Source organism: Hyla sarda, chromosome 13 (assembly GCF_029499605.1).
Source record: "Hyla sarda isolate aHylSar1 chromosome 13, aHylSar1.hap1, whole genome shotgun sequence".
NCBI classification, from domain to species: domain Eukaryota; kingdom Metazoa; phylum Chordata; class Amphibia; order Anura; family Hylidae; genus Hyla; species Hyla sarda.
This window is the reverse complement of record NC_079201.1, coordinates 11,519,380-11,535,107: the sequence shown is the minus strand read 5'-3', so window position 1 is coordinate 11,535,107 and position 15,728 is coordinate 11,519,380. Positions and strand designations below refer to the sequence as shown.

At 42.1% G+C, this 15,728-nt stretch overlaps 1 protein-coding gene across 1 annotated transcript in view; it reads right to left on the bottom strand.

The window, feature by feature from the left end:
* Nucleotides 1-517: 517 nt before the first annotated feature.
* The window catches only part of ST6GALNAC1 (ST6 N-acetylgalactosaminide alpha-2,6-sialyltransferase 1), a 28,613-nt gene continuing 13,402 nt past the window's right edge, over nt 518-15,728 (bottom strand). The window contains exons 2-9 of the mRNA XM_056550381.1: nt 13,852-14,195; nt 12,294-12,462; nt 11,199-11,370; nt 9,709-9,847; nt 6,284-6,387; nt 3,304-3,393; nt 1,580-1,679; nt 518-975 (exon numbers count right to left, since the gene is read on the bottom strand). Of these exons, the coding sequence (XP_056406356.1) occupies nt 796-975; nt 1,580-1,679; nt 3,304-3,393; nt 6,284-6,387; nt 9,709-9,847; nt 11,199-11,370; nt 12,294-12,462; nt 13,852-14,195 (1,298 nt within the window). The 3' untranslated portion in view covers nt 518-795. The remainder of the gene's footprint in view (nt 976-1,579; nt 1,680-3,303; nt 3,394-6,283; nt 6,388-9,708; nt 9,848-11,198; nt 11,371-12,293; nt 12,463-13,851; nt 14,196-15,728) is intronic.

The following is a 15,728-nucleotide window of genomic DNA, read 5'->3' as shown; positions in this document are numbered from 1 at the left end:
TCATAAACCCATGTGATATGGAGTCCTACATTTATTTTTATGGAGGTACTCTAATATATCATCACTTAGAAAACCCTTAAAGGGGTACTCCACCCCTAGACATTTTATCCCCTATCCAAAGGATAGGGGATAAGATATCTGATCACAGGGGTCCCGCTGCTGGGGACTCCCGCGATCTCCCTGCTGCACCCAGCGTTCGTTTAGAGTGTTGGGTGCAGCGCCGGAGGCTCGTAACGTCACGGCCACGCCCCACTTATGATGTCATAGCCATGCCCCCTCAATGCAAGTCTATGGGAGGGGGCGTGACGAATGTCACGCCCCCTCCCATAGACTTGCATTGAGGGGGCGTGGCCGTGACGCCACGAGCGGGGTGTGACCGTGACACCGTGATGTCACCAGCCTCCTCCCCGCATCGCCGATCTCGTCTGCGGCACCCCAGACATCCGATGCATGGAGCAAACTTCACTCCGTGCCAGATGACTGGTGATGCGGGGTGGAGGCTCGTGACGTTACGGTCACGCCCGCTCGTGATGTCACAGCCACACCCGCTCGTGATGTCATGGCCACGCCCCCTCAAGTCTATGGGAAGGGGCGTGACGGCGATCAGACATCTTATCCCCTATCCTTTGGATAAGGCATAAGATGTCTAGAGGCGGAGTACCCCTTTAATTTACATACAACGGAGATTAGGCTAACCAGAAAAATTGTTAAAAATATTAGTCTCTCATGTAAAGTTCGTTTTTGTTCGAGGTCCCATAGGGGTCATTGTTATGGCTTCTTTATATCCTTCCACTGTTATAGTCCTTTTGTTCCCTTGTAAAGTCTTATGACGTTTTCCTCGTGCATTTGAGCCCATAACTTTTTCTCCAGTTCATAGTCGTGGTTCATATAGAAAGTAACTTTGGTCTTTTTCTTGTCGTAATAGTGATTGGCGTATTTGGCGTAATCGTGCGTCAAGAATCCGTAGGCGCTGACCTGTAAGGAAAACAGGTATAGGGTACAAATAAATGGTAAGTAGGAGTCTGACGGCACAACGCAACGGTCTGTTGCTTTGCCCAAAACAACTTAAAGGGGTTCTCTGCCGAAAAACATCTTATCCCCTATCTAAAGGATAGGGGATAAGATGTCTAATCGTGGGGGTTCAGCCGCTCTGGACCCCTGCAATCTCCGCTGTGGCACCCCAGACATCCGGTGCATGGAGTGAACTCCGCTCCCACGAACGCGGCCGCCACGCCCCCTCCCATAGACTTGCACTGAGGGGCGGGGCGTGACGTCACACGGGGGCGGAGTCGTGACGTCACGATCTTCCGTTCCAGTGGTCGGGGCCCAGGCGGCAGCAGCCGTGTCCCACTTGAGTCAGTGATTGGCTGAGCGAGCTGTCACTACAGAGATAGGGCCGTCTCAGAAGTAGCGGCTGGAACATTGAATTCGGGGACTGGAAGACTTTACAGGAGCCCCTTCGGGGGAGCAGGGTAGTGAGTGGATGTTAGTATTTTTATGCCACCACAGGAGATAACACACAGTACCTACAGGTTATTAAATTTACCCACAAGCGGTCACCTCTATTTAAGGTACTCACCGTGTCACACAGATGTAGTGCCGTAAGCAGGACCAAGGCCCCTGTGCTCGGCCTGTACTCTCTCCAGTACTTCCCGTTGAGTGTATCTGATCTCAGGAACCTACAAAATATTTAGAAATCAAAGTTAAAAGCCCCAAGATGTAACCAGATGCGTATCTAGTGCCCTTCTCACCCCTGGCAAAAGTCACATCATACAATTAAATCAAGGCCCTTACAGGTGACGTCTTCTCTCATTGGAGTCCATTTCTTCTCCATTAGGCCCAGACCGCCATGGTGACTTAAAGGGGTTATCCAGGAAAAAAAATTTTTTATATATATCAACTGGCTCCAGAAAGTTAAACAAATTTGTAAATTACTTCTATTAAAAAATCATAATCCTTTCAGTACTTATAAGCTTCTGAAGTTAAGGTTGTTCTTTTCTGTCTAAGTGCTCTCTGATAACACGTGTCTCGGGAACCACCCAGTTTAGAAGCAAATCCCCATAGCAAACCTCTTCTAAACTGGGCGGTTCCCGAGACACGTGTCATCAGAGAGCACTTAGACAGAAAAGAACAACCTTAACTTCAGAAGCTCATAAGTACTGAAAGGATTAAAGGGGTATTCCAGGAAAAAAAACTTTTCTATATCTATCAACTGGCTCCAGAAAGTTAAACAGATTTGAAAATTACTTCTATTAAAAAATCTTAATCCTTTCAGTACTTATGAGCTTCTGAAGTTAAGGTTGTTCTTTTCTGTCTAAATCCTCTCTGATGACCCCTGTCTCGGGAAACGCCCAGTTTAGAAGAGGTTTGCTTTGGGGATTTGCTTCTAAACTGGGCGTTTCCCGAGACAGGTGTCATCAGAGAGGATTTAGACAGAAAAGAACAACCTTAACTTCAGAAGCTCCTAAGTACTGAAAGGATTAAGATTTTTTTTATAGAATGAATTTACAAATCTGTTGAACTTTCTGGAGCCAGTTGATATATATAAAAAAAAGTTTTTTTCCTGGAATACCCCTTTAATCTTCAGCATCTGCAGGACAAACGTCTTGGACTTCACATTATTTTCCCCAGGGTGCCGGACCGCAGATCCCCTGACCGGAACCCTAGTGATCAGACATCAGAGTAACCATTTAACATAATATATTATTTAAACTGGTTTAGTTAAAGGGGTATTCCAGGAAAAAACTTTTTTTTATATATCAACTGGCTCCAGAAAGTTAAACAGATTTGTAAATTACTTCTATTAAAAAAATCTTAATCCTTTCAGTACTTATGAGCTTCTGAAGTTAAGGTTGTTCTTTCTTGCTCTCTGATGACACGTGTCTCGGGAACTGTCCAGAGTAGAAGCAAATCCCCCATAGCAAACCTCTTCTAAACTGGACAGTTCCCGAGACACGTGTCATCAGAGAGCACTTAGACAGAAAAGAACAACTCAACTTTAGAAGCTCATAAGTACTGAAAGGATTAATATTTTTTTTTTATAGAATGAATTTACAAATCTGTTTAACTTTCTGGAGCCATTTGATATATAAAAAAAAGTTTTTTCCTGGATAACCCCTTTAAAAAATGGATGCCCGGTGTTGGAAGGCGTTTTTTTATACACTGTCCACCACTTTCCCATTGACTTCTATAGAGCTCATACATTTTAAACAATGTGGATTTTTCGTTATGATAAATTGAATAAAACAGAAGGTGAAGCCGATTGCCTGGGACTATTTGTTTTTATACTGAAGCCGGTCTTACCTGTTCTTCACGTATCGCGCAAAATCTGGATGAACAACTAATAACTTTGTGAAGTTGAAATCCTTCCCAAAGTCATCCCGGGGACGAAGTCTGAAAAGAAATGACTGGATATAACCAATACAGAAACACATAGCGCCCCCTAGAGGTGACACGGAGAACACCACGACACATTCCATAAGAACAACAGTACGTTGTAGAATAGTCATTGACCTGGCGACATTCTTAGGCTTTTCGAAATATTTTTAATTACCAGGAGCTGAATTAAAATCCCCATTTTGGTCCCTAAAGGATATGCATATACACTGGCTGGCCACTTTATTAGGTACACCTTTCCAAATGCTTTAGGCATGTAGACGTGGTCAAGACAACTTGCTGAGGTTCAAACTGGGCGTCAAAATGGGAAAGAGAGGGGATTTCAGTGACTGTGACATATTTGTTGGTGCCTGATGGGCTGGTGCGAATCTACAGTGATTTTCACGCACAACCATCCATAGGGTTTACAGAGAATGATCAGAAAAATATCCAGTGAGCCGCAGTTGTGTGGAGGAAAAAATGCCTTGTTGTGTCAGAGAAGAATGGGCAGACTGGTTCGAGATGACAGAAAGGCAACAGCAACTCAAATAACAACCACTGGTTACAACCAAGGCATGCAGAATACTATCTCTGACCACACAACACGTCGTACCTTGGAGCAGATGGGCTACAGCAGCGGAAGATCACATCAGGGGCTACTCCTGTCAGTTAAGAACAGAAAGCTGAGGTTACAATTCACACAGGAACCAAAATTGGACAATGGAAGATGGAAGAACGTTGTCGGTTTAGAATTTGGTGTAAACACTATAAAGCCTGGATCGCTCCTGCCTTGTATCAGGGTCAGGCTGGTGGTGTAATGGTGGGTGATGGGGGGTCATTTTCTGGGCACTTTGGGCCCCTTAGTACCAATTGATCCTGGTATAAACCCCACAGCTACCTGAGTATTGTTACTGACCATGTCCGTCCCTTTATGACCACAGTGGACCCATCTTCTGATGATACTTCCAGCAGGATAATGCCCCATGTCACATGACATCATCTCATACAGGACAATGAGGTCACATGACATCATCTCATACAGGACAATGAGGTCACATGACATCATCTCATACAGGACAATGAGGTCACATGACATCATCTCATACAGGACAATGAGGTCACATGACATCATCTCATACAGGACAATGAGGTCACATGACATCATCTCATACAGGACAATGAGGTCACATGACATCATCTCATACAGGACAATGAGGTCACATGACATCATCTCATACAGGACAATGAGGTCACATGACATCATCTCATACAGGACAAGGAGGTCACATGACATCATCTCATACAGGACAATGAGGTCACATGACATCATCTCATACAGGACAAGGAGGTCACATGACATCATCTCATACAGGACAAGGAGGTCACATGACATCATCTCATACAGGACAATGAGGTCACATGACTCCAATGGCCTCCACAGTCACCAGATCTCATCCAATAGATCCCCGCTGGGATGTGATGGAACCGGAGATTCTCATAATGGATCCGACAAATCTACAGCAACCGTGTGATGTCATCATGTCCATATGGAGGAACTGTGTGATGTCATCATGTCTATATGGAGGAACTGTGTGATGTCATCATGTCCATATGGAGGAACTGTGTGATGTCATCATGTCCATATGGAGGAACTGTGTGATGTCATCATGTCCATATGGAGGAACCGTGTGATGTCATCATGTCCATATGGGGGAACTGTGTGATGTCATCATGTCCATATGGGGGAACTGTGTGATGTCATCATGTCTATATGGAGGAACTGTGTGATGTCATCATGTCTATATGGAGGAACTGTGTGATGTCATCATGTCCATATGGAGGAACTGTGTGATGTCATCATGTCCATATGGAGGAACTGTGTGATGTCATCATGTCTATATGGAGGAACTGTGTGATGTCATCATGTCCATATGGAGGAACTGTGTGATGTCATCATGTCCATATGGAGGAACTGTGTGATGTCATCATGTCCATATGGAGGAACTGTGTGATGACATCATGTCTATATGGAGGAACTGTGTGATGTCATCATGTCCATATTGAGGAACCTTTCCAGCACCATGTAGAAAGTATCCTATCAAGAATGAAGCACCAGGGGGTCCAACCCAGTACTAGACAGGTGTACCTAATAAAGTGGCAAGTGAGTGTATATAGAAGGGGCTTAATTGAAGCATATAACTATTATTAACAGACAATTATTTGGCAAGTTCTAACAATGGACCAAATTTAGAAGTAATTTATACTGTGTTTTTTTTTTCTGGATATATGTATATTAGCTGTGACTGGTGTAAAGATAAAAAAAAGTGATACTCACCTTTCCCTGATTCCCTGCAGCTGCCGTTTCAAAGGCTTCCGATCCCCACTCATCATTGCTTCTTCCTGTTTTCTGTTATATATTGTCCATGCAAGAACTGCCAGCTAAGCCAGTCACTGTCCAGGGCGGGACAACTCTGTGGCCAGTCATGGGCAGTTACTGTCACAAAAGCCCTGGAGTAAGCAATGACCAGTGGGGACTGGGAGCCATCAGAACGGCAGCTGTGGGGGATCAGGGCAGGTGAGTATCACTACTTTTTATTTTACATCACCTGCAGCCATATCTAAAAAAAAAATAAAAAAACGATCCCCAGACAAAAGACTTATGTGAGATGTAGAAATATCCAGACATGTTACATTTGGTACAAGCACCAAGGTCCAGTTTCCGATCACTTAAAGTAATGCGGGAAGCTGAAACTTCACATTTGGCAGGAAGCCGTAACTGAATCCATGTAGTATGGGCCATGGATGAGCCCTTCTATTGTAGCGGTAGGGCATGGATACCATGGCGGGGAGGATGTTATATGGATGGCTAGTCTCACAGAAAGCATTTGATGGGTAACAAGCGATGTACCTGTATTGCTTCAGAATACCCTGGTGGAGCTCTTTGTTCTGCTGTAATGCTTTCAGCCACTCGTAGTCTCTCTTTCCTTCAGTGAAAAGGATGTACTTTGTCTCCTGGGAAACCCACAAAGGAACGTGTTATTATCCAATCTACCTAATTGCCCTGGTTAATTATGTATTAGGGCAGGTGGTATTCCTATGAAATGTGCCATTCACGGGCTATGGGGAGCGAAGATACAAAGGGGAAGTGGAAGCTGGATCGCGCTGTCACAGAGGAGGTAAGCCAAGGCTTGTGGGGATAACGTTCTTTATTCTTCAAGCATGCAACGCGTTTCAAAACCATCCGTTTTTTTTCATCAGGCATCTTGCCTGATGAAAAAAAACGGATGGTTTTGAAACGCGTTGCATGCTTGAAGAATAAAGAACCTTATCCACACAAGCCTCTTGCCTGATATGAAAAAACGGATGGTTTTGAAACGCGTTGCATGCTTGAAGAATAAAGAACCTTATCCACACAAGCCTCTTGCCTGATGAAAAAAAACGGATGGTTTTGAAACGCGTTGCGTGCTTGAAGAATAAATAACCTTATCCACACAAGCCCCTTGCCTGATGAAAAAAGCGGATGGCTTTGAAACGCGTTGCATGCTTGAAGAATAAAGAACCTTATCCACACAAGCCTTGGCTTACCTCCTCGGTGACAGCGCGATCCAGCTTCCACTTCCCCTTTGTATCTTCGCTCCCCATTGATTTCGCGTCTGCTAGTCAGCGTGTGAAGCCGCTGCAGTCTCCATTTACCCTTACGCCCTTCCAAGTGTTGTGCCTTCTCTGCACAACCACATCAGGTGAGCGAGTAATTTACTAGTTCACACCACCTTGGGACCATCACCGATTCCGCACAGGGAGCGCTCCGCTTCTCTTTTATTCACGGGCTATGGATTCTTACAGACTACAGGAGCCAGAGGAAATAGTATATAAAAAAATGTATTTACAAAATATTCTGGATGCTTGGTCACAAAATCCCAAAAAAAGGGTTTCCCCACAGGGGTTATGGGTGGAGCTTTCTTAAAATCCCAAGCAGGGTCAGTACAATCTGTCCTGACACGATAATGGAACCCAGTGGTGTATTTACCAGTAGGTCAACAAGGCCCAGGCCTAGGGCGGCAGTTTAGCGGGGCGACAGAAATGCCACCCTATAGTACACTACTGAGCTCCCTCTCAGCACCGGCCTGGAGCCGCGCTCCACAACAACAATACTGCCTCCAGGGGAGCACAAAACTAAAATAAATCACCGATGGGACCCAGGGGTCTAGCAGAAGACAAACCCATTTGGACCCCACTTTGTAGCCAATAACTTGTCACTATTTTTTATGGGTTGATTAAAGGGTTGGACAGGATGCCTTTTCAAACAAAAAAACTATACTTACCTCCTTAAGTCCCCATAGCCTCTAGTATCACTTCACCAGGTCTCCCCAATGCTCCTCTTCCTGGTGCTGGGGCCCACTATGTCAGAGCGCTGCTTAGTCAATCGCTGACTGAGGCGGGACACCACTGTGGCCAGTGATTGGCTGAGCGGCAATGTCTGGCACCAACTCCAGTGCCCAATCTCCACTGGACTTCACTTCCTGGTGCTGAGGCCCAATATACCACATTGCCACTCAACCAATCACTGTCCGCCACAGTGGCCTGCCTCAGGCATTGATTGGATGTGTGCAGAGGTGGCACTACCATTAGGCAAGTTAGGCGGCCGCAGCATTGCCCTGTGCCTACATTTCAATAATGTGCCACTTCAGGAGCCAAGACTGGAGGATGAAGAGGCCTCAGCATGGAAGCAGAGAGGTTGAGGGGAGGAGGGATTTCCTACCCATCTACTAAGGGGATTTCCTACCTACCGGGGGATTCCCTACCTGTGTACCTACCTACTGGGTGGGGATTAGTAGAAATAAAGTAAAAATTGACCCAAAGATCAGGCTCTGTTTTCAGGTTCCAAGATTACGAAGCCAATGCAGATGTAACAGTTAAAGTACCAGCAGGTACTGTATTTATTAATTCAGAAACCAATGACTCGTTTCGGAGGTGAGATCCTCCTTCCTCAGATTGGCATCTGAGGAAGGAGGATCTCCCCTCCGAAACGCCTCATTGGTTTCCCTCTCCCATCCCCGAGTCCACCCATACACGAGGCGCGGTCCCTCTCTTTTTCTTCTTTTTCAGATATTGGGGGGATTATCTTCCTTTCCCCCCAACTCACTTACCTACAAGTTTTACCTCATAAAGTCTATGAGGTATTGGGCCCTAGCAGGAAGGGGAGCATGGGGAGACTGGGAGCAGTGATACTGGAGGCAACAGGAGGGACAAGGGAGGTAAGTATAGTTTTTTTTTTTTGTATAAGCAAGCAACCAGTGATAGCTCGGGCGAAGGACTATATGTTTACATTTTTGCACCACCACCTGAGCCCTTTGAGCCCAAGACTGAGGGGTTCAATTTACCGATTTGGTCTCAGACAGCTGTTTGGGGGTTCTTGCCCCCTCGACAGTACAGAGCAGGATGCTGGCCAGTTAGTGGGAGGTCGTCAACAATGGACTAAAAGTCTTCCTGAGGAGACTGGTAAACTGGGGTATGAAGTCTTACAAGCCGTGCAATGCTCCATGGGGAAAATAAAAAAAAGAACTGCTTGGCATATAATCCCTAGTCATGTTCTATGGCTCTTTTAAGGGTCAAACTGTGATTGCGAGGGAAGCAACTTACAGTAGGTGGCTTTAGAGAGTAAGTTCTTTTCCTTCAAGAAATAATCAACTGGCTCCAGAAAGTTAAACAGATTTGTAAATGACTTCTATTAAAAAATCTTAATCCTTTCAGTACTTATGAGCTTCTGAAGTTAAGGTTGTTCTTTTCTGTCTAAGTAATCTCTGATGACACCTGTCTTGGGAAACACCCGGTTTAGAAGCAAATCCCCATAGAAAACCTCTTCTAAACTGGGCGTTTCCCGAGACAGGTGTCATCAGAGAGGATTTAGACAGAAAAGAACAACCTTAACTTCAGAAGCTCATAAGTACTGAAAGGATTAAGATTTTCTTTAATAGAAGTAATTTATAAATCTGTTTAACTTTCTGGAGCCAGTTGATATATATATAATAAAAAAAAAAATTCCTGGATAACCCCTTCAACCCTTTAATGCCCCATAACACACACACACATATATATATATATATATATATATATATATATATATATATATATATATATATATATATATATATATCATGGGGCCATTAAGGGTGTACACAGAAGACTGGAGTAGTAGCACCGAGGGCCATCGCAGAAACAAAACTACAACTCCCAGCATGCCCAGACAGCCTTCGGCTGTCAGGGCATGCTGGGAGTTGTAGTTTTGCAGCAGCTGGAGGCACACTTATGGGAAAACACTGAGCTAGACCTTACGTTATCCCGGGGAATAGTGGAGAATCCCCTTCTGTTCAGCATGTAGAGGGAGGCCAGCATGGTGAAGGCAGTAAAGCCATAGAACGAGGTCCGCTTCCCCACATCGTCCTCATATCCTTGTATCACAGCTCCATTAACCCTAGAAAGGAGTGAAAAGAAATAGAAATATTGGAAATATGACATTGGCCATAGAACTTCATTATTTATGCAAACTAAAGCCCTGTATTCTGGATGTGAAGTCAGCTGTCATCCGATCTCTATTAATTAGTACTATTATTATTATTATTATTCATAATAATAATAATAATAATAATAAAATAAATGATTAATCATAATAATAATAATGATGATGATGATTACAATGGTTAATAAATCATACTAATATTCCTATTTATTATTATTAATTTATTATTGTTAATAATAATAATCCTAAATAATTAATTAATATTAATAAATAAACAATCATGCTAAAATTAAGAATGATTATTATTAAATTAATAATAACAATAACAATTATTATTGTAATAATTATTATTTTTATTGCTGTTGTTATGAATACTATAATAATAATAATTATTATTTATAACAATTATTTATTTATAATGATAGCGCCCAAACGTACAGGCGACCAAGTTAGTGACAGTTTATATCCCATGTCTGTGGCTAGCTTTACACAACTTTACACAAATTATGGCAAAGCGGCGCCACCTGGCGGTAGTATGTGCGAAGCAGCACGCTTCGAATTAAACGCATTACTTATTGAGTTCTAGTGTAACATGGTACTCCGCTTTTAGTTATTTATTTATTTATTTATTTATTTATTCGGTCCATCTGTTGCAATTCAGAGAGAGGGGGTGGTGTTTGATCACTGCACTTGGTCGTCTTGTTAGGCTGGTACTTGATTTAGACCGTTGGCTGTCCTGGCATGCTGGGAGTTGTAGTTTTGAAACAGCTGGCTTTGTTTTTTAGGCATGACGATTCTGCCTCTATATATATTTTTTTCTGTGAGGACCCTTCTGCGTCACAAAAAGTATTAGGGGAGTATGAGACTTATCGTTTCGGTCTCTCTGAACGCTGACTGCACAAGTTGCTGCATTTCAATTTTTTGAAGCTTTATTTAGTTCTATTAAAACAAGGAAAATACACCAACTAAGCTTACCACATCTTCACGCGTTTCGAGCGCTTGCGTCAATAAGTAGAAGCTGAGTTGGTGCGTCGTTCCTCGATTTGCTTGAACTAAAAGCTGCAAAAAATTTAACACACATCAACTAAGCTACCGCATCTCAAAGCGCTTCCAGCGTATGTGCTCGAAACGCGTCAAAAGGTGGTAGCTTAGCTAGTGTGTTCATCGTTTTGTTCGAACAAAATAAAGATGCACGATAAGAGAGATTTCAATTCACGAAGGAAACCCTTTCATATAAATACGTGAAGTTTACCGTAAAGTGTGCGGTGTTAAACAATAATCAAGGCCCTCAAATTCAGTAATTTACCGAAAAACATAGTCATGTGAATCGATCTCTTTTCCCATTCGAGATCCGTTGAGGATCCCCCCGTTTCCTACCACGGCACAGGTAACACAATTTGGAGTCTCCCCGCTCTTTTCTGCAAGGAGCAGCTGCTGATTGGCTACATGAGGTAGTGCGGACACCGTTTCCAGCACCTCTGGACAATGGAGAGAGAGGAAAGGGTTAAAGGGCACTGTCAGAATCAAAATAGTCATATGTTGTACATCTTGGCAAAAACATTAACCTTTCTAATATACTTCATAATAAAATGTTATCTCCTTTTTATAGAAATCATGACTTATAAAAAAGACCACTAGGGGTCCCCATACCATCCAGAACATAATCCTGTCCGGCTGCAGCATCATCTTTGTCCCAGCTGAAGCACAGGCCGGGACAAAGTCCAGGAAGTGAGGGCAGGACTAGAACGGCTCTGTGTTCACTCCTGTCCTATCAGACTGCAGCATGAAAACAGAGAGGAGGGGGTTGCAGAGAAGCCTGCAGTGATTGGATAAGGAGACCCAGCACAGCACAGCAGACTCAGGAAGGAAGTGAATGCATGGTGAGTGAGGGCTGGACTAGCACTCCTCTGTGCTCACTTCTGTCCCATCAGACTGCAGCATGAAAAGAGAGAGGAGGGGGTTACAGAGCAGCCTGCAGTGATTGGATGAAGAGACCCAACACAGTACAACACAGCAGACTCAGGGAGGAAGTGAATGCATGGTGAGTGAGGGCGGGCTCAGTGCTTGCCTCGGACATGCCCCTTTCTGAGCAGTGGATGTCAGAATGAGTGTGCAGCAAAACAGAGGGATTTGTGAGCCAGACACATAAGAAAGACATGTACAGAATCTGCATACGAGGCACAAGCTCCGCCCCAGTTCTGGACAGTCTAAATGCGTCTCACATGTGTGATTAACAAGTAGCAGGTTTTTAAGTTTTACTAGTTTTTTTAAAAAATCCCCTTATTCTGACCCCTATAAATTGTAAAAAATATATATATATATTTTTTAATATATATTTTTTTCATCTGTTAGTTAGTGTCGTATAGATGGAAAACGCTGCGTCCCCCCGGCAGGCACTTACCTGAGTACTCTAACTCCATCCAGCCAAATGGTGGAATAAAATGGCCCAGTCTTTTCCACTCCTGATCGCTGAAACGGCGTCCGTCCAGAAACAGGATGATGTCGTCTACAAACCTTTCTTTCAGCCAAGGTAGGTTACGGGCTTTAATTTTTATGGATATTGGGCAGCTCTGAAGACACAAACAAATAAAATAGACATAAATAACCAACCAATGAGAACGGACCCCGAAACGTCTGGAGTTGGTCGTAGGGTTGGCGGCACTCGACCTGCATGGCACAAGATGATCACTATTATTGGTCCATCTTGTTGTCCCTCTTAGGACCTGATACAGACAGAACCGAGGTTCTTGGGTCAGGACTTGGGTACCGCAACGAGGGAACTCAACCAAGATTTCCCCTTAAAGGGGTACTCCACTGATCAACGTTTGGAACAAACTGTTCCAAACCCTGGAGCCGGCGCCGGGAGCTTGTGACGTCATAGCCCCGCCCCTTCATTTGGTCACGCCCTGCCCCCTCAATGCAAGTCTATGGGAGGGGGCGTGACAGCCGTCACGCCCCCTCCCATAGACTTGCATTGAGGGGGCGGGGCGTGATGTCATGATGGGGCGGGGCTTTGACATCTCGAGCTCCCAGTGCCGACTCCAGACAGTTTGTTTCAAATGCTGAGCAGCGGAGTACCTTCAGTGGAGTGGAGTAACTTCAGCAGCTCATAAGTACTGAAAGGATTAAAGAGGTACTTCGGTGGAAAACTTTTTTTTTTTTTTTTTTTTAAATCAACTGGTGGCAGAAAGTTAAACAGATTTGTAAATTACTTCTTTTAAATAATCTTAATCCTTCCAGTACTTATTAGCTGCTAAATACTACAGAGGAACACAGAGCTCTCTGCTGACATCATGACCACAGTGCTCTCTGCTGACATCTCTGTCCATTTTAGGAACTGTCCAGAGCAGCATATGTTTTCTATGGGGATTTTCTCCAACTCTGGACAGTTCTTAAAATGGACAGAGATGTCAGCAGAGAGCACTGTGCTCGTGATGTCAACAGAGAGCTCTGTGTTCCAAAAAGAAAATAATTTACTCTGTAGTATTCAGTAGCTAATAAGTACTGGAAGGATTAAGATTTTTTAATAGAAGAAATTTACAAATCTGTTTAACTTTCTGGCACCAGATGATTTAAAAAAAAAAAAAGTTTTCCACCGGAGTACCCCTTTAAGAGCTGGTCCTGCAGGACTTCCGCTAATGGGAACGGTGTTCCTGCTGTGGAAAAAGTGCAGGAACTCAGTTCCCACACGTTCCTGCAGGACTTGAGCCCTGGAAAGGTGCCGTGCCCTTATCCTTTATGTGTTGCTATGCCAACAGAATTTATATTCCTTGTATTGTCCACTAGTGTTGTCATGACAACCATTTCCCGCCTTACTGTACCTATGGGTTTTCTATAATGACTAATTTTACTTGTATTATGTGCCTATGAGAAAAATAATAAAAAAAATTGTTAAAGGGTTACTCCGGCGAAAAACATATTGGGGAGAGATTTATCAAAACCTGTCCAGAGGAACTCACAGTAAGATGGGGGGACGACACCAGGATATAATCCTCCTCCATACTCCACTTGGGCTCAGCATTAAAGCGATTCCCCTTCAGAGATGTTGTGTTTCCTCCTCCTTCCTTGGTCACATGATGGTTCCCACTCTTTCTATGTGATGTGGATTTGGTTATGTTGAGCGGCTCTTTGTTTGCGCTCGTGGATCTGTTTGGCTTTGCTGTTTCTTTTACTAATAAATCCCAGAATTGATCTTCAGACTCTTCATCCTCTTTATTATTGGGGGATACAAAGTCTTCAAGGGGGTTTACAAGATGCTGACGTTGTGGGGAGTCCCCAAGATCCCAAGGGTCTTCAATGATCTCTGCACTATATACAAATATACAGATATCAGCATCGAAAATATGTAAGATCACAACACATCAGTTATTTATTCTTCTATCTATCTATCATCTCATATCTATCTATCTATCTATCTCATATCTATCTATCTATCTATCTATCTCATATTTATCTATATCATATCTATCTATCTATCTCATATCTATCTATCTCATATCTATCTATCTCATATCTATCTATCTATCTATCTCATATCTATCTATCTCATATCTATCTCATATCTATCTCATATCTATCTCATATCTATCTCATATCTATCTATCTATCTCATATCTATCTATCTCATATCTATCTATCTATCTCATATCTATCTATCTATCTCATATCTATCTATCTCATATCTATCTCATATCTATCTCATCTATCTCTCTATCTCATATCTATCAATCTCATATTTATCTATCTCATATCTATCTATCTCATATCTATCTATCTCATATCTATTTATCTATCTATCTCATATCTATCTATCTATCTCATATCTATCCATCTCTCTCATATCTATATATCTATCTCATATCTATCTATCTCTCATATCTATCTATCTCATATCTATCTATCTCATATCTATCTATCTATCTATCTCTCTCATATCTATCTATCTCGTATCTATCTATCTCATATCTACCTATCTATCATCATCTCATATCTATCTATCTCATATGTATCTATCTATCTATCTATCTATCTATCTCATATCTATCTATCTCCTATCTATCTATCTCCTATCTATCTATCTATCTATCTATCTCATATCTATCTATCTATCTATCTATCTATCACATATCTATCTATGTCATATCTATCTCATATATATCTATCTCATATCTATCTATCTATCTCATATCTATCTATCTATCTCATATCTATCTATCTATCTATCTAATATCTATCTATCTCATATCTATCTATCTCATATCTATCTCATATCTATCTATCTATCTCATATCTATCTATCTCATATCTATCTATCTATCTATGTATCTCATATCTATCTATCTATCTCATAACTATCTATCTATCTATCTATCTATTTATCTCATATCTATCTATCTATCTCATAACTATCTCATATCTATCTATCTATCTCATATCTATCTCTCTCATATCTATCTCTCTATCTCTATCTCATATCTATCTATATATCTCATAACTATCTATCTCATATCTATCCCATATCTATCTCATATCTATCTATCTCATATCTATCTATCTCATATCTATCTATCTCATATCTATCTATCTATCTATCTATCACATATCTATCTATGTCATATCTATCTCATATATATCTATCTCATATCTATCTATCTATCTCATATCTATCTATCTCATATCTATCTATCTATCTATCTATCTAATATCTATCTATCTCATATCTATCTATCTCATATCTATCTCATATCTATCTATCTATCTCATATCTATCTATCTCATATCTATCTATCTATCTATTTATCTCATATCTATCTATCTATCTCATAACTATCTATCT